Source organism: Gouania willdenowi, chromosome 6, assembly GCF_900634775.1.
Source record: "Gouania willdenowi chromosome 6, fGouWil2.1, whole genome shotgun sequence".
In the NCBI taxonomy this organism is placed as follows: domain Eukaryota; kingdom Metazoa; phylum Chordata; class Actinopteri; order Blenniiformes; family Gobiesocidae; genus Gouania; species Gouania willdenowi.
This window is the reverse complement of record NC_041049.1, coordinates 55,859,042-55,886,182: the sequence shown is the minus strand read 5'-3', so window position 1 is coordinate 55,886,182 and position 27,141 is coordinate 55,859,042. Positions and strand designations below refer to the sequence as shown.

At 36.8% G+C, this 27,141-nt stretch overlaps 4 protein-coding genes across 4 annotated transcripts; 3 read left to right on the top strand and 1 right to left on the bottom strand.

Annotated features, from left to right (window-relative positions):
* Positions 1-27,111, top strand: pth1a (parathyroid hormone 1a). Its single transcript, XM_028451374.1, has 5 exons — positions 1-193; positions 3,097-3,099; positions 23,545-23,618; positions 25,998-26,010; positions 26,181-27,111. The coding sequence occupies exons 1-5, from the start codon at positions 51-53 to the stop codon at positions 26,443-26,445; spliced, it is 498 nt and encodes a 165-aa protein (XP_028307175.1). The 5' UTR covers positions 1-50; the 3' UTR covers positions 26,446-27,111.
* pyurf (PIGY upstream open reading frame) lies at positions 3,633-9,614 on the top strand. Its single transcript, XM_028451375.1, has 2 exons — positions 3,633-3,926; positions 9,337-9,614. Exons 1-2 carry the CDS (start codon positions 3,724-3,726, stop codon positions 9,476-9,478), a joined length of 345 nt encoding a protein of 114 aa, XP_028307176.1. The 5' UTR covers positions 3,633-3,723; the 3' UTR covers positions 9,479-9,614.
* LOC114465970 (phosphatidylinositol N-acetylglucosaminyltransferase subunit Y-like) lies at positions 9,478-10,067 on the top strand. The gene has a single exon (XM_028451376.1). It carries the CDS (start codon positions 9,625-9,627, stop codon positions 9,835-9,837), a length of 213 nt encoding a protein of 70 aa, XP_028307177.1. The 5' UTR covers positions 9,478-9,624; the 3' UTR covers positions 9,838-10,067.
* Positions 13,212-18,425, bottom strand: LOC114465966 (uncharacterized). The gene is made up of 3 exons (XM_028451373.1): positions 18,361-18,425; positions 14,262-15,540; positions 13,212-13,415 (listed from the first exon to the last, which is right to left on the bottom strand). The coding sequence occupies exons 2-3, from the start codon at positions 15,534-15,536 to the stop codon at positions 13,281-13,283; spliced, it is 1,410 nt and encodes a 469-aa protein (XP_028307174.1). The 5' UTR covers positions 15,537-15,540; positions 18,361-18,425; the 3' UTR covers positions 13,212-13,280.
* Positions 27,112-27,141: the final 30 nt, after the last annotated feature.

Here is a 27,141-nt window from a genome sequence, read left to right as displayed (position 1 = left end):
CTGGGCATCCTTGCTGTCACAGATCAAAAAACATTGGAGCCCCGAGAGGTATGGAGCCATTCTGCGTTGGTCTGGTCCTCCAGGGCATTTCTGAGTCAATGGGACTGAACTGTGGATACCTGCTGAATCCTGCCAGAGACCTGGGACCACGACTCTTCACAGCTGTGGCTGGATGGGGGACAGTGGTGTTCAGGTAAACTACTCTAATGTTTCTGTTCTCAGGCCGCTGTCACTTAAAAAGATCAACAGAACATTGAAATAATCCAAATGACTGAAATACGATCATGAGATTTTGTACCTGCAGCAGGTACAAGATCGTACTTGTGATATGATAAGTAGGTGCACACAATTTGGCCAAAGGGATAAGCATGTATACAGATGACAAAAAAATGTTTTAGTTCCTCATCAATTTTAGGTTGGAAAATAATATAAATTTAATCTAAAAATATTCATCATAATAATATTGTTCTAGTGTTTTTAAAGAAGAGCCCATATTTATACTCTGTTTACATGTGAGCCTGAGCGATAGTTACTTAATCTCACATTCACCACACTGATGCATTCAATGCAGCGAAACAATCACGTAACAGCTCCAGCGTTTTACACTGACATTTGAACATATGCTCTTTTTCTTTTCCATGCAACTGGTGGTGGATCCCAGTGGTAGGGCCCATGATCGGTGCTTTACTCTACTACATCTTCATCAAACTTGGGAGGGAAGAAGACAATGAGGAATCAGAATTAGATTTTGAATCAGAATCAGATTTTGAATCAGAACCAGATTTTGAATCAGAATCAGATTTTGAATCAGAACCAGATTTTGAATCAGAATCAGAATGAGAATAAAACTCAGATCGTCTTCCAGTGTCGGGATAAAGCGTTATATAAATTGAATCAATCTTCATTTATAAAAGGCACTTTTCATACGATAAAATGCAGCTCAAAATGCTTTTACAAAGATCAAAATAAATTAAAGCTGCAGGCAGCCCTCACAACCACACACGTCGGGACGTGGCACACGTTGAGGTGTGTTGCATGTCGGGGAGTGGCATAAATGTTGAGGTGTTGAGACTAGCTGACCATTTTCAAGGAAACTTTCCTGCAATGTTCTGTGCAAATATAATGCCTATGATTTCCTTTCACTAATAGGTGGCACTATGGCAAACAATGATGGTTGGATTAAACTATAACTATTTTTTTTGGCATACAAATGAAAGCTGCTATAATTTGTAGCATATACTTAGCTTATAAATCTGTGAATGGGTTTGGTCTAGAATATATCAGTGACATGTTAGTCAGGTATGAACCCAGCAGATCTATGGACACAGGTCAGATAGTGGAGCCCAGAGCTCACAGTAAACATGGTGATGCTGCTTTTAGTTGTTATGCTGCAAAGAAGTGGAACAAACTACAGGCAGAGCTGAAGTCAGCATCACATGTTAACATTTTTTAAATCCAAGTTAAAGGCACTTTTTTTCTCTACTGCGTATGATTGAGAGAGAGATTTTTGGTCATGTTGTTGATGTAATGTGTTTGTTGAGGATTTTAATTGATTTTACTGATGATTTTAAATGTTCTTATTGATTTTAAGCTGTTGAATGTTTTATCATGTAAAGCACATTGAGATGCCTTGTGTATGAAATGCGTTATATTTTTAAATTTGCCTTGCCTTGCCGGAGCACCATCTGAGAACGCAAGGCATCATGGGTTCTTTCTGTGTGTAATGCATGTTCCCCCTGTGCTTAAGTGGGTTTTCTTCGGGTACTCCGTTTTCCTCCCACAATCTAAAAATCTGTGAGGATGATTGGAGTCTCTAAAATTGACCGTAGAAGCGAATAGTTTAAGTAGTTGTGTGTGTTGCCCTGCGATGGACTGGTGCCCTGTCCAGGGTGTACACCCGCCTAGCGCCCAGTGTGAGCCTGACCTAAACCCCATTGAAACCTTTGGAGCATCCTCAAGCAAAAAGTCTTTGATGGTGACAGGCAGTTTTAATCCAAACAACAGCTCTGGGAGGTTATTCAGACATTCTGCATCGACATCCAAGTTGTCGAAAACTCACAAGTTCAATGGATGGAATAATTTCCAATCTGCTATCAAATAAGGAGTCCTATGTAAACATGTAACTTAACCTATTAAGTTACATGGTTTGTTCAATAATAAAAAACGAAACAAAAATGTGTCCATTTTATTCAGAATATTAATATCAAAATGAGAAAAATAGTGCCTCGTCTCTGGTGGTCGCCCAGAGAATAAGTCCCATTCATGGGACCAGGGGCATCTGTGGAGCCCCTGAGGCCGGGCGGAGTGCTTCGTTCCTGGAGTAGAGGGCTGGCTGGTGGGGCCTGGAAGTGTGAGTTTGATGCCCAGATGCTAAGTCCCACCCGTGTGTGTGTGTGTGTGTGTGTGTGTGTGTGTGTGTGTGTGTGTGTGTGTGTGAAATATAATAATGGTATTGTACACATTATACACACATACATACAGTACATATACAAATAAAATGAGACAAGAGAGGGAAAAAGAACAAAATGATAACAAAATAAAAATAAATAATAAGTTAAAAAAAATGTAGCCAATTAAAAATATTTTGACACACGTAGGCTATTATGTGCATTTTGGACTTTAACTTAATTCTCTTCTGCTACTCGATGAAGGCGGATGCATTTTTAAACAGTACTTGGCGAATAAAATCCTTTCTGATTTCTGATTATTTTTAGGCCTAATCAACATGTTCATGGAAGTTACTTGTCAACGTCAGGCAGGCTAGTGGTGGTGGAGTAAACAGGTTTCCAGCTCCCTTCATGCAGCAACATACAGCCATGGCAGCAGACTAGTACATTTACCATCTAATGACAGAGACATGGAGGAAACATAGTATTAAAATATGTCATTGATCCAAGACGAGGGAGCCGACTCCTATGTATCTGCACCACCAATATAGCGTAACTTTTCCAAATATGGTACCCTTTCTTGCGGAAGTCATTCCCTGTATGCCTTTGCATCTAAAACGCATTTTGAGGAGCTTTTCTGTGGTTTATCCATTGCAGTGCTTACCTCCGACTGCCGCCGACATGGCTGCGCATCGCGGTTACTGCCCAGAACGTGATGTCAGTGAAAACCCTCTATAGAGTTGCGTGACATAACGTAGATGGTGCAGTGACTCAGGTTCATGTCAGCTGACCAAATCATTGAGGCGAGTAATAATAATAATAATAATAATAATAATAATAATAATAATAATAATAATAACAAAACTAATAATAATAATAATAATAATAATAATAATAACAAAACTAATAATAATAATAACAATAATAATAATAATAATAATAATAATTAATAATAATAATAATAATAATAATAATAATAATAATAATAATAATAATAATAATAATAATAATAATAATACCCGTGCCCATTTAGTGGCTCTGCAATGCAAAAATAATAATATATTTGCAGAAGGAACGTGTGTGTGTGTGTGTGTGTGTGTGTGTGTGTGTGTGTGTGTGTGTGTGTGTGTGTGTGTGTGTGTGTGTGTGTGTGTGTGTGTGTGTGTGTGTGTGTGTGTGTGTGTGTGTGTGTGTGTGTTTTGTTTGTTTGTTTTGTTTGTTTGTTTTTTTACACCGGAACGAATGTGAGCAGTCCGGTGAGGAAGTCGGGTGTATAACAGCGTAACACCGTGTCTGTGGACTGTGGAGCATTTCCTGCTGCTGGTGTGTGTAGGTCATGTTGTTGAACCGTGTCTGGAGCAGACTGCTGACTCACTTCGGTGCTGGTCGTTATGCGGGACTTTCAGCTTTGACTCCGACTTCCTCCGCTGCCTCGGTACCGGTGCGGAGCTTTAGCGACGACACAGACGGAACGCAGCCGCCGTTTGACGCCTCTCTGCTGGACCTGCTGGTCTGTCCGCTCTCCAAGAAGACACTCAGGTAACAGACAGTGTCTGGTTAAATTAGTGTTTTTTGAGCTGGTTTTAATAACTCATACATATCCCAAGTCTGATCATCTGCAAATTAAAGGCTAATACTCTAATTGATATTGCAAACGATGACCATCTTTATATTCGATTCTCTGTTTTGATTTAATAAATCGAAGTGTCGATTGATACGGAAACGTAGGACTATGGGTGTGTTTTTTACATAAAAGAATAAAAGTCCGTTGAAGCGACGTTTATAGAATGTTTCATTTGAACATCTCATCAGACCTACAGAAGATAGCTTAGTTTAAATTAACGTAATTTAAATTATCCTGATCAAAACTTAATCAATAAACCTGCTCAGATTCACTAAACCATTGATCCCTGAGAAGAAATTGGGTGACATTAATGCTTTTCTCATACATATTTATGACATATAATTAATTAAAAAGGAGCAGTCAGAATAGTCCATGTCACTTCAACTTAAATCTACCTTTTAAATGTATCTTACTTTATTTTTGACACATTTTTGTTTAATTATTCTCACAGCAGTTAAAAACTAATATTTTCTTTAGAAAATGATAAATATTTAACAAAAAAAAAACAAAAAAAAAACGGAATTTAAAAAATGGAAGTGGAAAACACGGAATTTTGGAAAAAATGAAACAAACTGGGAAAAAAATAAAACAGATTTTATAGGGGACTATTGAAAGCTCCGCTTCCTGATCTCGATGGCTTCTTTGATCCAGCGTTTGCGTTTGTTTCCTTCTGTCCCAATAAGTGAAACCATAACATATTCTTTTGTTATGATTATCAATTTGGAAATTGTAAAAAAAAAACACATATAATAAATCATGCACTATTTTTTTTTTTTTTTTTTTAACTGTTCAAAATACTTGTTTTTATTCAACATAGGCAAATGCATGGGTCATGATCATGACTGGGTTATGTTATATACAGTGGGTTGCATACTGTAAGTATCCGCACCTTTTTAACTTTTCGACATTTTGCCATGCTATAGTATGGACCACAAATGCAATGAAAAAAAGGTCAGCACAACTGCGTGGTGTGACGTTTCTTGCTAAACGCCCTTCATCAGACATGAGAAGTATAGTATGGACCACAAACATAACTATATTTAATTACATTTTTATGTGAAAGACACACTCTAATTGACACACAATCATGAAGTGAAATTAAATTTATACATGATTTTGAACTTTTTTTATTAATAAAAAACTGAAAAGTGGAGTGTGCATAAGTATCTACCCCCCTGAGTTAATACTTTGTGGAACTGCCTTTTGCTGCAATTACAGCTGCAAGTTTTTTGGGGTGTGTCTACCAATCCTGCACATTCTTGAGGCTGGAATTCTTGCCCATTCTTCTTTGCAAAACAGCTCAAGCTCAGTTAGATTAGATGGAGAGGGCTTGTGAACCGCAGTTTTCAGATCTTACCACAGATTCTCGATTAGACTTCTGGACTTTGACTTGGCCGTTCTTACTAGGCTTTACACCTATCTGAGCGGCTATTTCGGATTGGCCAATATTTTGTATTTCATGCAATTAATGTGTTTGTAATGTCTTCAATGATATCATTGTTTTTTTCTGTATATCTTACCTTTATATTGTTGTTGGTTTCTTTTTTTGACTTGCGTAGTTGTTTTAACAACTGTAAAGTGACTTTTTGAAAAGGGCTTATATATAAAATGTATCATTATTGTTGATGGGACAAGCGAGATGTCTGAGTGTGAAAAGCACAGTATGAGTTATCACTTTGAAATGGTAAATCTACGAGGTACACCATTGACTAGCCAGGTTCATGATTATTTTTATTAAGCTATTGTTTTAATTCAATTTACAAATTTAAAGGAAGTGCACGAGATGGACACTAAACAGGATGATAAGTGAAACCACACTGATCAGCTGATTGGTCACTTTTTTAAAAAGGCAGAAAAAACTTGAATTTTCAGCTTGTGTGCAGCGTTAGCTTTAGCAGCTAACTCGGTATTTCTACCTTGAAGACCGATACTATGTTTCCGCAGACAATGTTTCAAGGAATCAAAATGATCTAAATCTCTGTCAGACTCATGTCAGCCAAGGTGAGTTTATTGCTCTTGAACATTGAACTCACGCACGAGAACTGAACGAGAGCGAGATTTCTGAGAGTTATTTAAAAATAAAACCAAGAAATATTTATATATAAAGTTCAATGAATACTAATTGTTTCCAAGATATTTTTTTACAAGGTTTTCTGTGAGATAATGGTTGTGAAAGAGCAATGCCCACCTTACAAACAGATGAGAAGTAGAATGATGTTGGTAGGTTGAAATTCCAGAGTTGTTTAGAAATTAAACCGAGAAATATTCCTTTAATATGCTCAAAGAATACTAATTGATTCTAAGATATTTTTACAAGATTTCTTAGGAGATAATGGTTTGGAAGTAGAATGGTGTTGGTTGGTTGAAATTCCATATTTTTAGTTATTTTAGAATAAAATAAAGAAATGTCAATTAACAATTTTGAATTAATACTTTTCTTTGGGACATATTTATACCCACCTTACAAACAGATGAGAAGTAGATTGGCGTTTTTTTTGTTTTAAATTGGTGCTTTTCTCATTATTTTTTCAGTTGTCCGAATTGAAAAAACAGGGATTGTAATTTTACGACGGTCCCTAAGCGCTCCGGCTGCCGCACGGTTCTCCGACAGACATTCAGCGTCGTTCTTTTGAGATTCTGCCACAACCGCTGAGGTTGGGGAGTTGGTGAGACCTGTGAAATGTGTGGCTTGATTTTCTCTACAAAATAATGCCAACCTTGATGAGAATGGTGCAGTTTTCATGGCGCTATTAAGATTAGAAACAGGAAAAACAAGCGAATGTCGAATATAAAACCAATTTCACCTCGCTTATGATAAGTAGGTGCACACAATTTGGCCAAAGGGATAAGAATGTGTACAGATGACAAAAAAATGTTTTAATTCCTCATCAAATTATAGGTTAGAAAATAATATAAATTTAATCTAAAAATATTCATCATAATAATATAGTTCTAGTGTTTTTAAAGAAGAGCCCATATTTATACTCTGTTTACATGTGAGCCTGAGCGATAGTTACTTAATCTCACATTCACCACACTGATGCATTCGATGCAGCGAAACAATCACGTAACAGCTCCAGCGTTTTACACTGACATTTGAACATTTGCTCTTTTTCTTTTCCATGCAACTGGTGGTGGATCCCAGTTGTAGGGCCCATGATCGGGGGCTTGATCGGTGCTTTACTCTACTACATCTTCATCAAACTTGGGAGGGAAGAAGAGAATGAGGAATCAGAATTAGATTTTGAATCAGAATCAGATTTTGAATCAGAACCAGATTTTGAATCAGAACCAGATTTTGAATCAGAATCAGAATGAGAATAAAACTCAGATCGTCTTCCAGTGTCGGGATAAAGCGTTATATAAATTGAATCAATCTTCATTTATAAAAAGCACTTTTCATATGATAAAATGCAGCTCAAAATGCTTTTACAGAGATCAAAATAAATTAAAGCTGCAAGCAGCCCTCACTGCTGCCCGAACTGAACGAGAGCGAGATTTCTGAGAGTGTGAAAAGGCTTATTCAACAGCTGCGACTTTTATTTTGCCAATCACTAAAAACGTCACAGCTTATAATCGATCTGCTTTGGTCACAGCCGCTCCCTCACTCCGCACGTTGGTTGAGCGACTAGGGCATTCATTCGCAGGTAAAGGGCCACACACACACAGACACACACACACACTCTGACAACAATTGTTTACTTCATGTTCTGCATGGAAATTCTTCAACTCTTCCACTCCCTCACAGTCACAAGGCTGCGTTTAGGTCCCAAAAAAATGGTACAGTTTGATTTTCCGTGAATCTGTATTAGGTAGTACCAAAGGAATATGGTCGGTACCTTTAAAAAAAAACTAAAAAAAAACAACCTGAATTTATATGATTGGATCGGTGATCGTTTTCGGCCCAAAATTCCTGATCGTGTAAAGCCTAATTCTAACACATGGATATTTTGTTTTCAATCATTCCATTGATGCCCTTGCTTTATGTTTAGGGTTGTTGTCTTGCTGGAAGGCGAACCTCCGCCCCAGTTTCAAGTCTTTTGCAGACCAACAGGTTTTCGTCCGAGCTTGCTCTGTATTTGGCCCCATCCATCTTCCCTGTTCCTCCTGAAGAAAAACACCCCCAGATCATGATGCTACCACTGGCACCATGTTTGACAGTGGGGATGGTGTTTTCTGGGTGATGTGCAGTGTTACTACAAACCTAGCATTTTGCATTCAGGCCAAAAAGTTCAATTTTGGTCTCATCTTCTTCCACATGTTTGTTGTATCCCCCATGTGGCTTTTGGCTAACGGGACTACTTTTGCTTTTCTTTTAAAAATGGCTTTCTTCTAGCCGCTCTTTCATAAAGGCCAGATTTGTGCAGTGTGCAACTAATAGTTGACCTGTGGACAGGTTCCCCCACCCGAGCTGTTGTTCTCTGCAGTTCATCCAGGGTCATCATAGGCTTTTTGGATACAGCTCTGGTCAGTGCTCTCCTTGTTCGGTCGGCAAGTTTAGGAGGACAGCTCTTCCATTTCTGGACGGTGTATTTAACTGTACTTTGGAAGATGTTCAAATCTTTGAAAAAAATTTTTATAACCTATCCCAGCTTTTTACTTCTCCACAACTTTATCTCGGACCTGTCTGGTGTGTTCCTTGGACTTCAATTATGCTGTCTGCTCCCCAATGTTCTCTTAAGAGACCTCTGAAACCATCACAAATCAGCTGTATTTGAACTGAGATTAGATTACACACAGGTGGACTCTATTTAATCATTATAATATAATGTCAGAATGAATGTTACCGTAAATGTATTTTGTATTTTCTATGTGCATTTGAAAAGCTCTTCTAGGGATGGACATTGCAAATTAGCCACTATAAATGCTGTAGTGTGGTACATGTTGATTGTTCACACTTGTCCCTATCAAATAAATGAATAAATAAATTAGATCAACTTGCGGCCATTCAGAACTAATCATGCAACGTCTCAAGGCAATTGGTTGCACTAAGAGGAAAGGGGGGTACATACTTTTGCACATCCCACTTTTCAGTTTTTTTTAAAAAAAAAGTTCAAATCATGTATAAATTGAATTTGACTTCACCATTGTGTCTCACTTAGTGTGTGTCTTTCATGTAAAATTTCAACTAAATATATTTGTAGTCCATAGTGTGGCAAAATGTCAAAGTTAAAGGGGTGTGGATACTTATGCAACCCACTGTAAATTCAGTCTGGGTAAAGAAAGGTTCAAACTTAGTTGGTTGGTTTTATTTACAATTGTATTATCTTATTGTGAAAGGATGCTGGTTAGTAAAAGTCAATTCCTACTCCTCATCTTCCTCAGATACGAGGCCAAGACCAACGAGCTGATCAACGACGACCTTGGCATCGCTTATCCTATTGTTGACGGCATTCCCAACATGATACCTCAGGATGCCAGGCTCATACAGAAAGCTGAAGATGCTTCAAACGCTCCAGAGAAATAAGTGAAACTCCTATCACGCATGCTTTTGTTCAGGAGGGCAACAACCTTCTAATAACAGAGCACTGAAAAGGACATTTCTGCCCAGCTGTGGTAATCTATTGAAGTTGTTTCAATCTATTTCAGTAAAATATCACCTAATTTACAGCTATGTTCTCCTTGTCCATGATGGTGGGACTGGTTCCCATCCTGTCCCTCTTTGGGTTGTTTTACTCTGCTGCGGTGGATGAAAACTTTCCCCAGGGCTGCACCAGCAGCAGCAGTGTATGTTTCTACAGCCTTCTGCTGCCAGTCACTATCCCTGTCTACGTCTTTTTTCACCTCTGGAGCTGGATAGGCATCAAGCTTTTCAGGCACAACTAACCTTTTTCACAGAAATCACCTGCAAAAAAAATGTCATGAATATTGTTTTCAATTGTGCTTTGATAAAAGTTAACAAAAGCAGAATATACATTTGCAAAACTGAAGGAATAATTTTAAGGACGAAATGTAACACATTTAAATATAAAGCAAAAGCGAGATGATGGGTGTGGTTTGTTCAGGGATGATGGTTATATGTTTGTAATAACATAATAAATAATTATTCTGGTTGACTCGTGATTATCTTGCTTTACTGACACTACACATGAATGTGTGTTTCAACATTTTTAGTTTCTATAGTTTGCCTTGATCTTGATACTTACTGGCGGCCCCGGGGCCACTTGTAGGCCTCGGTCTAATTTTGTGTGGCCCCCAAAACAAAATTGAAATGAATGAAATTGGAAGTTACATGAAGAACAACATCATACACAGAAAACAACAGTAAATTTGCACAATCATCCTTCTCATAGTAATCATTAAAGGAATGGAACGACCTCATAACAGACCTAAAAATTTAAACTGACTATTTTCTGTTCACTGTAGAACTTAAAAAGTGGCTGTGGAATAATTAAAACTGCTCATACTAACCACATGACAACTTACCGGTATGGTGTATATATTTATGAACGAGAACAAATGTGTATTTTATTAAATGTACTTTCTCCATTGAACTTATCATCAGTGTTTACAAATAATGACAAATGTTGAATGAGAGGATGTATTTGTCCAAGTGTGATGCTGTACATGTGTGTGGGTCAGTGAGAGTGCGTGTTCTTGTATATTTTACTATTGTAATTTTATGTTCTTGTATGTTTTATATAGTACATGTAACCAGGACCTGGAAACTGGCTTTTTAGCTATAATCTGGTGTAGAACAGCTTTCTTTTGAGCTTAATGTTTCTATGCATGTTCCTTCAAATAAAGACTAAACTAAGAAAAGTACAATAAGTAACAAAAAAATAAAAAGTATTCATAAAACACACAAAATGGCAACAAAGACACTAAACAACCACTTAAACACACAAAATGACTAGAAAAACAACATACAGTCCCCTCCAGAAGTAGTGGAATGGCAACGTCAGTTCCTTTGTTTTTGTTGTATACTGAAGACGTTTGGGTTTCAGATCAACACATAAATATGAGACAAAAGTTCAGAATTCCAGCTTTTATTTCATGGTGTTTACATCTAGATGTGTTACACAACTCACGACAGAGCACCTTTTGTTTGAACCCAAAGGATGGCCAAGGGTATCAACCGCAGTTGATGACAGAAATATTGTGAAAGCTGGGAAGAAACACCCAAAGACAACAGTCAGTGACATCACTGCCAACCTCCACAGGGCAGGGGTGAAGGTTTCACAATCCACTGTTCAAAGAAGACTTGAAGAGAAGAACTATAGAGGCCATACCACAAGATGCAAACCACTCATCAGCAAAAAGAATCGAAAGGCCAGATTGGATTTTGCAAAGAAGTACAGAGATGAGCCACAAAAGTTTTGAAACAAAGTTTTATGAACTAATGAGACCAAGATGAACTTCTACCAAAGTGATGGAAAGGCCAAAGTATTGAGAAAGAAATGATCTGCTTATGATCCAAAACACACAAGGTCATCTGTGAAGCATGGTGGAGGTAATGTCATGGCTTGGGCTTGCATGGCTGCTTCTGTCTCGTAATTTAAATAAAAATGCATCCAAACTAATCAGGAGAAGCTCCATCATGCAATAAGACCATGACCCAAAACACACTGCTAACAAAATTATTCTCCAATTTTGGAGAATAATCTAATTGCGATTTTTTTTCCCTCATTATTGCGATTGAATATGCAAATTTTTTCAAGGGCCTCTTGTGTATTTTTTAATGAATACAAGCAATAAATCAATCTGTTTCTGTTGTAATAAACAATTTCAGATTTACTTAAACTTTAAATACATATAAATTTAAAGCACACAATACAACAATACAGCAAACAAGTCTGTGGCTTTACCTCTTCAACATATCTAACTTCACATTTAATGAAACATGTAAACATGTGGACTGCACTTCTTAAACATTCTGAACTTCACAGGCTACAAGACAGGACAAGAAAAAAAAGCAGCCTTTGCGATTAGAGAATTGCGTTTTATGATATTGCTATAGTATCGCAAATGCAATTAATCATTCAGCCCTCTTGCCAACACAACAAAGGACTTCATCAGGGGAGAAAAGTGGAAGGTCTTAGACTGGCCAAGTCAATCACTGGACCTTAACCCAATAGAGCATTTTACCTCCTGAAGAGGAGAAAGATGGAAAATGGAAAAGCATTTCAAATGAAGAATGCAACAGTCCGGTGATGTCAATGGGTCGCAGGCTTGATGCAGTTATTGCAAGTAAGGGTTATGCCTCCAAATATTAAATGTTACTCACTTTAAGTTAATTTAATAATGCCTGTTCCAATACTTTTGCTCACTTGAAAAGTGGGTGGGTTCAAGAAAAAGGTGCTCTGTCCTGAGTTGTTGAACACATCTAGATGTAAATGCCATGAAAATAAAGCTGGAATTCTGAACTTTTCTTTTGATCTGAAAACCAAATGTCTTCAATATACAACAAAAACAAAGGACTTGACCTTGCCATTCCAATACTTTTGGAGGGGACTGTAAACAAAAGGACTTCAAAGACACACAATTTTACACAAAGTGACAGAAAAATACACAAAATGACAATGAGAACAGAAAAAAATATATAACAAGACAGCAAAAATGTTCAATATTGATGAGAAAGTCTACAAAATGAATTTAAAAACACAAAATGTGTGTTTTCAAGCTTGCATTAATGCTTAGTTTGGTCATTCTTCTAAATGATGACATGAATGTTGACAATGTGGCCCTTGGCCCCTGCTGTGATAGAAGTCACCCATCTCTGTCCTTGATAGACTGATAGTACTGTATTTTTACTATTTTATTTTGTAATTTATCCATATTTCAAACCCCTGATGAGGGATCAATGAAATATTTCAGAACATTTATTCATCAAGTATGTTGCCATTTGCCATCATATTTATTCTATGGATGACTTCACATAAATTATGATAATACTAAAATGTACATTTCACACTGACAGCTGACTGAATAAAGTGACATCAGTTTTTAATAAATAAATGTTATTTAATGAGATGTAATCATACATAACAAAGCAGTGAACTGTGACAGAATTAAGAACTCTCATTAGAATTGAAAACGCAAAGCCAAAGAAACCCAATAAACTTGATTGTAATTCAAACTTAACATAAACATTACAACAAATGGAACCTGGAACCAAATGTGTTCAGTGGTTGAGTTCGGAAAGAGGAGGTCAAATTTAACACAAAGTGAACATCAAACTTGCATCTTGGAAGAAAGAGCTTTAAAGTCAACTTTAAACTCGAGCCAACAAATCTGTGGTCTCCTTAAACTCCCTGCTTCTTTTCCAATCAATGTTTTTTCCTGCCTTTGACTTTTCTGCCCTGGGAGAGTTTCATCAGTGGTGAATCAGGGCGGGGCGACTGGGGCTCTCCTTTGGTCTTGAAAAAAAAAGACTCATTGAGTCTCATCTGGACAGCCCTGACCTGAAAATGTAACAAAAGGAGAAAAGGCTTCAAACATTCTCAATAATACAAAGTGTTAGAAATACGCACACTTTATCACTTTATCCGCTGTATGGCCTCCCTCTGCCTTACAGCGGAGTGAGACTGTGCAGCTGTTCCAGGAAATAGCACTGTTTAGTAATTTGGGCTATGAAACGCACAAAATGTAGACACTAAAACTTATAGGTACTGTATTGGAAATAGAAAAATAAATAAATTATAATTATACTTTATAACTATATTATGATTAAAGCAAATAATCAAAATATCAATTCACCCTTGGGTAGGCACTGCCTACCTTGCCTACCCTGATTGCACGTCACTGCTGTGAAGTGTTGGGGAACATTATTGTGTTGAGAAGCCAGTGTTTCCGGTCAGATGTATTTTGGTGTGACTCAGTGTGTGCACTGTGATGTTAAAGGGCTATATAGAAGTGTGGTTGAATGGAGAAGTTCCTTGTTCTCTCTCTGTCTCAAGTACCCCCTATAGTGCCATTGTGTACCCCAAGGGAACATGTACTCCCAATTGAGAAACACTGTCTGCAGGACTCCACGTCCCACAATGCAATACGGGAAACTTTTCCATAAAAGACAATAAGAGAGTGTTTACAGTGGAGATCAAAACAAACGTTTGAGCAGCAAATTTAATATTTTGCATCTTTTTGTTCAGCAAAACATCTTTTATTCATTGATCTATGAGACCTACACTTTGTCTTTATCTGATAAAATATTTACATCTCCAGCAGCTTTAAAGGTAAACAGAAATAAACTCTAAGCAAGATGCAGTTTGTTTAAATGAGGCAAGACAGATCAAAGTCTTTGCTCTTACCTGGGTCAGGTCCAGCTTGTAGAAACGATTGGAATTCTCGTTTTCCTCACTGGAAGTTGTTGTGTCACCACACTTGGCCTCAAACCTTAACTCTGTGCTCAGCATGGTTTTAGCTCCATCTAAGGTCTCTTTTCCTACTTCTACTTCATGACCAAGATCAGATGACCATGAATTACTGGCACTTTTGTTCTCTTCAATTTGCGTTAGAGCTTGGTGTCGGACCTCAGGTATGAAACAGCTCCCCAGGTTTTTTCTCTCCCTGTGCGGCAGGCTCAGGTCTAATGGCCTGAGTTCCTCTAGGGATGAAGTGGATTTAGTTTTCTGGCAGATGCTGAGATAAGACGAGAGCTCAGTGGTAAAAAAGTTTTCCGTTTGTGTCCAAGTGGTGGCCAGTTGTGGTGCGTTGGCGTGTAGAGACGGACACTGGATTGAAGTGGATTTGTTATTATTTGCTACATCTGGTGAGGAGTTGACAACAATGGGCTCACTAAGGAATACATTTGTCACTTGAGGCTTCACATGTTGTGGACGTGACGGTTTTCTGGCTTTTGTGAGACTACATTTAAACTGTCTTTTTGAGAGAAGCGTTAATTTCTTCCCGGTTGCCTGCACACATTTATGAAGTGACTTGCTTCTGTTTGGAGAAACACAAGGAGGAGTTTTTGCTACTTCGTTGTTCTCTTGTGTGTCTTCACATTGCTGTGGAGATGCTGTGAGACCCTTCTCACTGGCTTCACCGCTGGATGACTCAGGAGGTGATGGTCTGAACATCTTCTGGGTGATAAACAGGTCCTGGCTGTTAAGGTCATCGCTGTTGCACGGAGAGTAGTCTTGTTGATAATCATGAGCTGCTTGTGACGCCTCTGGAGTTGATTCTTTGGAATGTTTAGCACATGCTGTTGGTAAATTAAATGCTACTTTCAATTTTCTTTTTCCTTTTTTTGTGGAGTCTTGAGTAAGATGATCCAGATTTGCCTCTTTGGATTGATGTTTCTGAATTTCTGCCGATTTGGCTTTTGGCCAGTATTCAATTTGACCACCAGCTCCATCATTGAGCTCCAAAATAGGTCTTTTTTTCTTTTTCTTCTTTCGTTGACTCACTTCCTTTGACTCTTTATTTTCCACGTTCTTCTTTTTCTTTTTCTTCTGGCAAACATCCTGATTTTTCAAGCTGTTTTTGTCTTTTTTTCGCTTTTTCAGGCCTTTTTTCCTTTTTCTACTTTCAGGTGATGTCCAGGACTCCAAAAAGTAGCTGCTGTAGTCCACGTCACTCATGAGTCTGTTTGGCAGAAAGAAAGAAAACGTACAATTTGAAAAGTGAGCGAATGTTGATTTCAACAATAATTGTTTTAGCATGCTATGTAGTGGCAATAAATCTTATCAACAGACAAAGTAATGATGCTTTTTGCATCACATAAATACACTGTAAAATGACCTATGCATAAAGATAGAAGTTCACATTATTATCTAAAATACAGTGCCCGTATTCACAAAGCATCCTTAGGCTAAAGGTAGCTCTTAGTTATGTTACTCTTAGAAAAATCTTTGAATTCCGGTCACAACATACGGGCATTTTCCGACCCGGTGCCACTGTTGTTGGCAGCTGAAATGAGTTTAGCCTCTGTTTACAGCCAAAAGAGCACAATATGGTAGTTTTGTGTTGGGTTAATGGTGCACTAATCACTGTGATAGTTGAGTTTAACGTGGATTCCATAGTAAGTGAAGTCGGCAAGTCAGATCTGTAACTTCAGGATAAGGATTGGCTCTCAGGGCTGGGTTGGTCTGGCTAGCGTGCGAAGCGCTGTGGCTGGAGGAGCAGCTGCTGACCAACGTGGACAGTTACTGTAACTACAATAAGCAAATCAATACAATAATCGGCATGTGAATGAGGTTCAAACATTTTAAGCTGTGTACATTAATTTAATTTTTCTGAAATAAATAAATTTCATGATTACACATTTGTTAATGCAGTCCAAGTAAGATCCGTTGATTTTATTCTCCATTCATTACATTAATTACTCAGAGCACAGAGCGCTTTTCTTTCTTTTTCCCCTTTCTCTAACAACCAATCACAGGTTTTAGCAGACTGCATCATACCCAGCACTGGGGTCAACCACACCTCCTCACTAAGATAAAAAATTCTGTCAACTCCTTGCTCAGAGTTGCTCTCAGAAACTTCCTGAATCCCTTTTAAGCTAAGATTCCTTGCTAGGAATTTTTAGGCTGAGTTTGGAGCTCTCTGAGAGGACTCTGAGAAGCTTCGTGAATACGGGCATAGGTCTGTTAATTGTTTTTATAAGTGGAGATAGGTGGTTGTGATGGGGTTGGATATTATATCAAGAAAAAATGGTAGATTTCATTTACCAACTTACCTATGTTGTGCACATTTTATCTAACTATATATATTAAGATAAAAGATATTATAGTTTAAGTAATTGAAATAAGAAGAAAAAAAATATTATTATTTATGCAGTTTATTTTTTAAATAGATTTTTGTCATAAAAAAATTAAATAGTAAATACTTGTCGGTCTATTTGTCTTGTGCACAACATTGCACAGCCATTGTGATGTTGACATGTGTAGTTTGATGGCTGTGACGAGAAGATCAGCAGGGATGCATCGCTGACGTTACAAGAAAGATACATCATTTGCCAATTTTTTAAAGATTTGTAACATATTTACTACTACAGGTAAATTCAGCACCTCCATTTACCTTACTTAGACCTACATTTTTTTTTAATTTGTGGGAGGAAGCATGGGGAATGTGGAAGGTTCTCCCTGAATTCCCAGATTGTATTTATGCTGCAGTCTATTCACACTTTTTTAAGTGCAAATGTTTTATTGCCTCCGCCAAGGAGGAAATATTTTTCTCCGACGTTTATTTATTTATTTTTTTCTGATAGTATTACATTAAAAAATTGATTTTGACAAAGTTTTAACCAAAGATAGACCTCAGGCTTTGGGAGATTACATTGAATTTTGGAGGGGATACTCATCAATATATTGAGTCTGGAACAGTTTGAAAAAAATTCTCTCATTATCGGCAAAATTTCAAAAATTCATATTTTGGTTCGTAATTAGGCAATCTTAATAAAATTTGACTCCGTTACGTCAGGTTGGTTCCTGAATTGCCCCAATGAGTTTCATCTTGATTGGATCCAGATTGCCCATTTCATTATGTTTTATTAAAAAAAAAAAATATTAATAGGGCGTCCAGACATTTACTGTATTGTTATTGAATGATATTGGTACCATGATCGGGATTATTGATCCAGATAACTGCCAATATCTAGCAATATTTGGCGCTTGGCAGAGAATTGCACTCTCTGATTGCTGTTGTTTTTAACAGATTTTGTAAATGAAATTGTTATTGTACCTTTTATGTATATATGTTTAATGTTGTGTCAGGTGTTGACACTGTTTGTATTTACATATGCGCTGCTGGCCAGTCTCTTTTTCAAAAGAGATTACACTGATCTCAATGGTCACAAACCTGGTAATATAGAGTGCGTAATAATAATAATAATAATAATAATAATAATAATAATATAAAAGTAGTGTGACTACTTGGTGCATAATTTCATCAAAGCACGAATTGCATTCTGTTAAGGCCAAAGTAAAGTTTGTGTGACCTTATTCTGTTTTTAATAGCTTGTATTGTTCCATTGAATTTTCAGTCTCTCATTAGCATCACTGTTTTTTGTTCAATAACGTGGAGAATGTGAATCTTTCCTGTACTTAGGCCGCTGTATAGTTGCTCTTCGACCAGATTTTGAGTCGCAACCCACATGTTTGAGCCCCTTCACTGAGGCTCTCTATGCACTATACTGACGCCATAGAAAAGAACACGATGGCACAGCTGTAGAAATGGAACCATATTTACAGTATGTCGTTTAATATGAACATTCAGAATTAAGGAGAATAAAAACTGTTACAGTTCAGGAAACCTGTTATTTGCGTCGTCTTACCTTCAGTACGCTAGTTTAAAAAACTGGACTAAAACTAAACTAAACTTTAAAAGTCGACTCACCTGCGCAGAGTTGAAAATATCAACCTACAGCAACATTTGACGATATAAATTGTATAAATTGATATTCACCTTAGAGGTCAGATTCAGCGACGTTCTGTTCAAAGGAGTTCAAAGAGACCGCTGTGCCGCCTCGGGGTGTGTTGCATTCACTGACCAAAAGTAAAATCGGTTTTCTTATCGTCATCTTTGAGATTTGCTAAACGAAATTAAACAGCCCTTTGCTGATAATGTGCTTTTCCCCCACCACACTGCTGGTGGTCTTGTTTGAACGTGAGTAAAAAGTGTTTCTTTATTTCTTTTTTGTCTATTGCTTACCTTAGTTGGTTTCGAATTCACAACTCAAATTTACCACATTATTCTTTAAGCCCCAATTGTATTATCTTTTATCTCATAGGAAAATTCTATATAGCAGAGTTTCCCAATTTGGGGTACGTGAACCCCTAGGGGTACGTGAGCATATTGCAGGGGGTACGTGGAAAAAATAAGAATTTATTTTCAAGATAATAAAAAAATATTCTCAGTCATTTCATAAGTCCGTCAATAAAATGGTACGTGTGCGCTATGACTTGTTTTTAAAGTTTAAATGCCTGTTTAAAGGGGACGTATTATTATAAAGAAGCTCCTTTAGTGGTAAATGTCATAAATGCTATATATAACACAGGCAGGTTAATTACTATGAGTGAGGATGCAGAACAGCCTCACTAATACTATTGTTATCGCTGTACTTTATTATTATAGTTATTCTTCTTCCGTCTAGCTCTAATTGCTCCCGGATTCTGTAACCGAAACCAACAAGTTTGGTCTCAAACTATTCAAATATGGACAATCTGCTATGTATTAGCTTTGTTCTGACGCTTCAACTTTTTAAACTATTTACCTTTTTAACTTTTCATTTTCCCATTCATTTTCCCATCCACAGTGTGGAACATTGTTTACAACTGATGATGTCATCAACAGTGATGATGTCAATACAGCGATTACAATAGCGAGGCTGCTCTGCATCATCAGTGTTACAAAAAAAGTTAAATAGTTTAAAAAGTTGAAAAGTGAGTAGATGGAAGGAAGAAGAAGAATACTGCTAATGCTACTAGAATCATGCTAATGCTAATGTTAGGCTAATACTAACATTAGGCTAATACTAACATTAGGCTAATGCTAATACTACTGTTAATGTTAATGCTAGGCTAATGCTATTGCTAACCTAATGCAGCGACCAGCACCTGCATCCTCACTTGCATTTTTTTCTGCCAATGCGGTCTAGTTTGTTTTGTATTTATTTATTTATATTACTTATTATTTTTTTTTCTTCTTATTTTTATCAAATTTCAATCATTATTTTTCTTTGATAACAATATCATCATAACATATTAGCATTAATAATACAGTATTAATAATACAGTATTAATAATACAAACGTTTTCTATAATATTATTTCTTCGATCATTTTTATAGCCTCGAAGGCAACATCATTTTATGTTTAATTTGAGTTGAATAAGAAGATAATGCCTGAATTTTAATTGTTCAATTTATGAAGATGAAATAAAATGACTTGCGTTGAATATTCAGTTGTGTTATGTTTTACTTTTGGAGAATCATGAACACGTATGAGTGAGGGGGTACTCATTGTGTGACAATAAGGCTCAAGGGATACATAGGACAATAAAGGTTAGGAACCACTACGATATAGATTGGACGTGATTTAGCTATTCAGTAATCTGCGTTTAGATTCGCTGTCTTCTGAATAATCTGAACTGGCATCACTGTTTCAGTGATGCGTGCACAGACTCATTTATTAGGTCCAAACTCCTTCAAATCCTTAGATAAAATTGATGTGGGGGGAAAAAAGCACAAAAACCTTAAGATTTTTTCCTGCACTTATGTGAAGAACTCATCCATTGGAAGTAAGAAGGATGTGGATAGGAAAAAAGTTGCAATTAAATATTATAAGATTTCAAAACTTTTAAATGTAGCATTAAAAAAATTCAACTTCATTTACAAATTGTAAAGTCAGTTAAATTTTATAAATAAACACTTTATTTTAGATCAGAATGGATCATGGATCACTAAATTGCAATTTCTGTCAGCATTCCATACTAAGATACTTACAAAACTGTAATTAACACAGCTAATATTTTTGGAAAGGGAACATTGTTTTTAAAAATGCTGTTTGAAAAACAATCATGCTTATTTGACTTTAACTACTTACATATTTATTTATTTATTTATTTATTCAGTTTATTTCCGACATGGTTACATTCACTTTTTTTTTTTTTTTTTGTACATGCTGAAAAAGGAGACGAGAGAAGCAGTTTGCTTATCTAGGTCCCGTACCACTTATATACCACTTACTTTGGTTGTGACCTTTTCAACTCAATAGGGAAATATATATATATATATATATATAATCCTATTTAAATGCAAAAAGTGTCACTCTGCAAATAGAATGCAAAAACACAGACAATTCATGTCAGTCTCGAATTAAAACCTTATCATGTCATCATCATGACACTCTTCAAAAAACATTCAGATATGTGCATGAAGTTTGGATAACAATTGTAAAAACACCAACATACAACAGTCTGCAAAGCCCAGATTTAAGATATGGACATGTTCTTTTTCAACAATATTAGCATGGCCACATTTTCTGGCAGTAATTGAGACATTTGGACATTGACTGAATCCTGCAGTTGGAAATACACACTGGCTTTGGATCGATGTATCAGGGATGGAATGCTAAGCTACACCAACAACCGCTGCAAACCCCACACCCACCCACCCACCCACCCTCGTAATATTGCGATACAACTCGTACCGCCGACGATACATCTTGTGAAGTTTTAATATCGAGATCTTGTTGCAGGATAATATCATCCCACCCTTAGTTTATTTCACTGATAATAGACCGTTTTTCCTTTCAGCAACTACAATGATCTTATAACTTACTGCCTCTCCAAATTTGACAATTCACATTGGTAAAATCAAGTTTAGATTGAAAAAAACCTCAATGGAAGCAAAGAATTCCGACTGTGATTAATGTGCAGCAGAGTGTGCACGTGAGTAGAAATAATAGTCTATAGCTGTAGGAGATAACATACAGTCCATTAGAACAGAAGGTCATTCAGGAGTGATGAACAGCTTGTAAAACATACGGTCACATGGGTTAAATTGACCCCATAACACAGCAGTGAATTATTCTGCCCGTTACAACCACTGCAACATTAATAGCCTCACTATTTATGCTACAAAAAAATGACTAAAAGTATATTTCATTCTATATGAATCCACAGAGCAACTTTAAAAGATTTAGCTGAATGGGATAACAGTGTTACGGAAGGCAGAAAAAGCCTTAAATCTTGAGAAAATCAGATGCAAATTATTGGGATGGGCAGGAAATTTACATAGTTACAGCTACAAATTTAGGAAGAATAGAAAAATGTATTAATCAGTTAAAAAGTAAACCAGAATAAAACTTAATTTTATGTTTGCACATCAATAATTGATCGGTTTATTACAGTAATGTCCCATCGCTGCCTCAGTTAGGAGGCTTAATAGGAAGCTTGTTAAAAAAAAGAAGAAAAAAAGACCAATATCTTCTCTTTGTTTGTTTCCTGCATTAATAAACACTCCTCATACCCACATTACAACCAAACCCTTTGCTTTCTGGAATTTTCTTTAAAGATGTTCAATCTCTGTTGACATCTGCAAATAAAGCACATATGTTTTCTTTAAATCTTCTCTCACCTTGTGCAATTCATCTTCCTGTCCTCCTTCTTGGGACATGTTGTCACGCTCTATTAAAACTGAAGACCTATACCCTAAAATAGCACTTTCCTTATTTACACCATGTTTAACTATTCTTAAGTCTCGGGGAGCAGCTTGCCTTTCTCGTGCACCTGATTTCTAACAGCTGTGAATGTTAGTTAGAATCTGAGCAATTTCTTTTGTTTACAGTGAAGCGATGGGATATCAGGGCCCGTAAACCCTTATTACTGAAATCACTGACCTGTACTGTAAGATGTATTTGGCTGAAATTTTATTGCATAATTTAAAATGTGTTTTTTTGCCACGTTATAAAAAATCTGCCTTGAAACCTTCAGAATCAGTGTTTGTATAATAAATGTACCGAACTATGGCCCATCGACGTGATATGACTATGACACTTTATTTACTATTTTACGTAAAGCGTCTCTTTTTGATAATAATATAATAATATTGATTATCTCTCCTAAAGTATGACACACAATGCATGATGGGAATCCTGGAATCACTACAATACAATACAATATTCAATAGGCAAAAACAAAATATTTGGCACCTGTGAAATAGATGTGTATATAATCTATAAGAGACAATTCAACTCGTACATGAAATGTAAAAGTTTTCAAATGTTGATTAATTTATTTAGTTCTTCAGATTTTGACGCTCTAGTGAAGAACCATTAAATTGATCAGCAACTTTCTTCCAATTTAATCTTCAAATAATGACATATTGTCAATATTTGAGAATAGATTTTTTAAGAGCCTCTGTTTTAGCTTCTAATTTGATCTACTGATGGTCTGGCTCACTAGTCCATTTTAAAAAACCAAAGCGTTTACCCAGCGCTGATGATCAGATGTCAGACAGGGAGCAAAGAGAACATCTGTAACAAGCAACACAAGCAACAACTAATAGTTAATGAAATAACAGAATAATTTTGAGGAAGTTTGTGAGGAAGGAAATATAATTAATCAATTTCTTATTTAAGATCATGTCTATCATAATGCGTTCCATCTGTACATTTTTATTCAACTTTAATTGTCTTTGTCTTCCTTCTGTCATTCCTTGTTGCATTTCTGGATTTACATGCCAAGCACTTTGAGAGCACATGATGTGATTAATATGACAGGATATAGGATCCTAAGCTGGGGTCAAAGGTCACTGTGTTCAGTGGGTGTCATCTAAACAGGCGCCCTATTAGTAACGCAGGACAGCAAGCGGGGTCAGAGCCTCTTAAGAAAGTCATTGATCACGGCGAGTCTTTTTGCAGCTGATATGTAAACAATGTGAATCCCTGGTTAGTCGCTCACTTGCTGCACCTGTTTGGACAGAGAATCATGTTTTGTTCAACATTGTGTAATAATAGTAATGCGATTCAAATTGGGTTTGTTTTTTTTAAATGACGAAATCAACTACAACATCTTGACACGTTTTTAGTGGCTTTACACTATTTATCTCTATTCATGCTTTCATGCATCACATTTTTTTTCTTCTTAGAACAGGTGGAGGTCAACAACCACGTGGACTCAGAAAAACACATCAGCTATGGAGAAAGAAGAAACCAGCTGCAGGTACTGATTTCTTTAAATCTTTAAATCTTCCCCCTCCTTTGCCTGATCTCCACAAAAAAAAAATGAACAGAAGTTGTCATCTCATTTCACCAGGTTTTTTCGTCCGAACGCGAGCCTAGTTTGTCATCACATGGGCTCATCTGCTCCCGCTACATTTAGAAAAGTCATTCTGCTGCGGTTACCTCATGCAAAGCGTATGTGGCCATAAAAAGTAGCAGGGTGCTGCTTTTCAGCTGAGCAGCTTGGTGTTGCAGATCAATCACCCACAGGATACCTGTGACTGAAAACTGAAAGGGTAAAGCAGTGAGTGACCCTTACTTCACTGTGCAATGGTTAAGAAACCAATCATCTTACATTCTGTGTCAAAAGTTATTGTTTTGTTTTTTACAGATAATTCAGCTTTGATTACCTGTGTTTATCTCATTGGAGTTTTGTGATGTGGGAGAGAAAACTACCTTTGTACAACATGTCCATTGCTACTACTAAGAAAGTTGGCTGGCTCAATAAAGGAAAGAATAGCTTATGTATGCTTTTATGTTGGTCCATCTTTTTTTTTTTAAAGAGGATCTCCTGGTTTCCATATTTATAATTTACAAAACCAAACTTTCAAATTATAACCTCAATTTGGCTTATTTTTTTTAAAAAGAAGCAAAATCAAAGGAGGGGAAACCTGACTGACAAATATAAATGGACGTTTAGCGGTCACAGCCAATTCAATGACGACAACCGCATCACCCGCTGACACACCCCCTGAACCCCATCCTTATTCTTTGATTCAGTATGTTTCCTCTGACGTCAGTTTGGTGTAATAGCTCCTTTTGGAAGTCCAACTCATTAAAACAATGTTAATTCTTGAGTCAACTGTCTATGTAACCAGGGAGACTCCCGAATAGTCAATGGCTGTCATAAATCCATCTACGTGTTGGTGCTATTGTTGTAGGGCATGCTGGGAGTCAGACATTTGTAGACGAACAGATTTGGCCCGTTGACGAAAATGGAGAAATAACTATAGCGGAGCATGCAAAATTGGAAATGGTGAGAGGTGTTTGCACGAAAAACACTTGAGAACTGGAGAGGGTTTCTTATGTAACCCCTCTTTGATAAAATAACACAAGGGTCATCCTTGTGTTATCATTTTATTCACGTCCTATACAGTTAATATGCATAAACATTGTAGAAACATTTGTTTCAAGAATTAAAGGGCACAAGTACAAAAGATTTCTGCTTGAGTGATCCAGGCATTCTTGTAAAAGTTTGGAATTTAGTACTCAGTTGTGTTTGTGCACGTAAAGCGCATGCAAGGGTTTGAGAGTTCAACATGCACTGCCACGCATTTGCTCTGGTATGACAGAGATGAAAGCCCATAGCTTAGAGGAGGTGTCGTCATTCCTGCCCGCCTCCAGTAGGTGTGACATCAACCGCAGACTAATAATGAAGGCAGCTCATCAATGGCAGGAGCTCAGGCCTATAAAAGGAACTGGTAAGAGTCCATGGATCGTCAAACCTCTAAACCACAAACTTACTTTTTAAGACTAATTGTACACTTTGACTACCTCCACTAGACTGAGAAAAAAAAGACATTTCCAGAGGTAAGTAGCTTGAAAAATGTTTCATCTATAGATTATTTTTAACCCGGCTTTATTGAAATTTGGAGTTCAGCAATTTGGAAACTTGCAAAAGCATTTGAGTTTCCAAGGTTTCTTTTTAGGAATAATTTGTCAGAATACAAAGATAAAACTGCCCAAACAGTAAGACTAAACAATCAAAAATGTCCACTAAAGCAAAAGAACTGGTTTATTTACATCATTGTAGCAAAAAGAAAAAAAAGCATATTTTCAGGCATGCAGATATTCTTTAGTTGTCTTCATATTTGGGCTCTAAGAAACTAAATAGAATTAAGTTGGAGACGTTTTGGATGGTTTTGTATTGTCGACAGAGGACACACATTGGTGTAAAAACACTGGTTTCATCCTTTGTGTTGAACGTAAACCTATTTCTGTGGAGTTTGCATGTTTTCACCTTGCTGCATGGGTTTTGTTCTATACTATATACCTACAGTCAGCTTGCTGTCATTGTCTTGAAATTATGTAAAATAGCTTAATTTGAGTTTCTAAATCGTCCTTAGGAATAAATTACCCTCATGACCCTGTGCAGGATAATTCATGTTTGATAATATTAGGGGTTAAAAAAAAAATGACAAGAAAAGGAAAGAACATTTTTAAAGAATTTTTCTGAAGAATTAAAAAATGTTTAAATGCAAGCATTTGGTTCTGACCATATTTTTTTTTGACAGATAATCCAGCACAATCTGCAAAGACATGGACTATAAACTCCTGTTAATTTCTGTTTGCTTTTTACGTCTCTCCATTCATTGTCAAGGACGCCCCCTAAGGTAAGCCATTTCCTCCTCTTCGTGTTCAAAAGCTCTGAACAGTTTTATATTATTGCATGGTAAATCATCTGTGAATGACAGTAAATAAAGATGTTTAACTGATGTTTCATTCATTGGAAATCACATGTCAGAGACTGTATTTTTAACATGTGTGGGGACCGTGTGTCCAGTAAAAGAACAGTGAGTGAAGTCCAGCTCATGCACAACCTCGGGGCCCACAAACAGGTGCAGGATCGACGTGAATGGCTTCAGTTGAGAGTCCGGGGCCTCCACACGGCTGCGGCCCGGGACGGCAGCGGGCCAGTGACGGCTGCTAGCTGGAGGAGGAGGAAGCTGACTGTGGACCAACTACCTGAGCTGAAGGAGCTCACAGCAGAGGAGATCCAGTATGCTTTGGACCTGCTGGAAAAGCTCCTCAAATCCAAGCAGTCGTGATTTATGACTCATTTTCTTTGACATTCAACAATTCCCACAATTTAAATTATTGAATACGTTCTTCTTCTTCTTCTTCTTCTTCTTCTTCTTCTTCTTCTTCTTCGAGTACATATTTATCCATTCTGAACTTTACTTCATTTATTTAAATTTAATTTATGTTTTTTTTTTTTTTTTAATTTATGAATCTTTGACTTGAGAAGGAATTCTTCCCTGATTCGCATGCACTTTGTTTCTAACAGGTGGTGTTGTAAACCACAGGCCAAGTGTTGGACCAAATAGGTTTTTTACATGTTGTAATAGAATCAGTGGTTCTCAAACTATAGGATGTGACTCCAACTCAATAAAAAATCAAAAACACACATACACAGAGAGCGAGAGATTATAAAGCTGTTTAAGTTTAATTTGTTCAATAGGCATTTCCAATACACTGGGCTATATTCACATTTATTGGCTTATTCTGGGGTCTATTTCTATAATAATTTGCTGCTATCACAGTTTTAGCCTTATATAACACACATATGTAAAGGGGTGGAGGGTCAAGGTTTGAGATCCTCTGCATTTAAACAATGCCTTTTTTTTTAAACAGGCTGAACATGGTCATTAATGATTTTAACGTGTCACTTATATGTACTTGCTAAATGAAATCGTCTTTGACTGTGTTAAGTAAAAAACATACCTATATTTAATTTAATGCAT

Excerpts from the sequence above, each read along its gene's own strand:
- LOC114465970 (XM_028451376.1), top strand. The coding sequence starts at position 9,625 with ATGTTCTCCTTGTCCATGATGGTGGGACTGGTTCCCATCCTGTCCCTC.
- pyurf (XM_028451375.1), top strand. The coding sequence starts at position 3,724 with ATGTTGTTGAACCGTGTCTGGAGCAGACTGCTGACTCACTTCGGTGCT. Across the intron at positions 3,927-9,336 it reads CTCTCCAAGAAGACACTCAG|ATACGAGGCCAAGACCAACG; the intron begins GTAACAGACAGT and ends CATCTTCCTCAG.
- pth1a (XM_028451374.1), top strand. The coding sequence starts at position 51 with ATGGAGCCATTCTGCGTTGGTCTGGTCCTCCAGGGCATTTCTGAGTCA.
- LOC114465966 (XM_028451373.1), bottom strand. The coding sequence starts at position 15,536 with ATGAGTGACGTGGACTACAGCAGCTACTTTTTGGAGTCCTGGACATCA. Across the intron at positions 13,416-14,261 it reads ACAAGCTGGACCTGACCCAG|GTCAGGGCTGTCCAGATGAG; the intron begins GTAAGAGCAAAG and ends TTACATTTTCAG.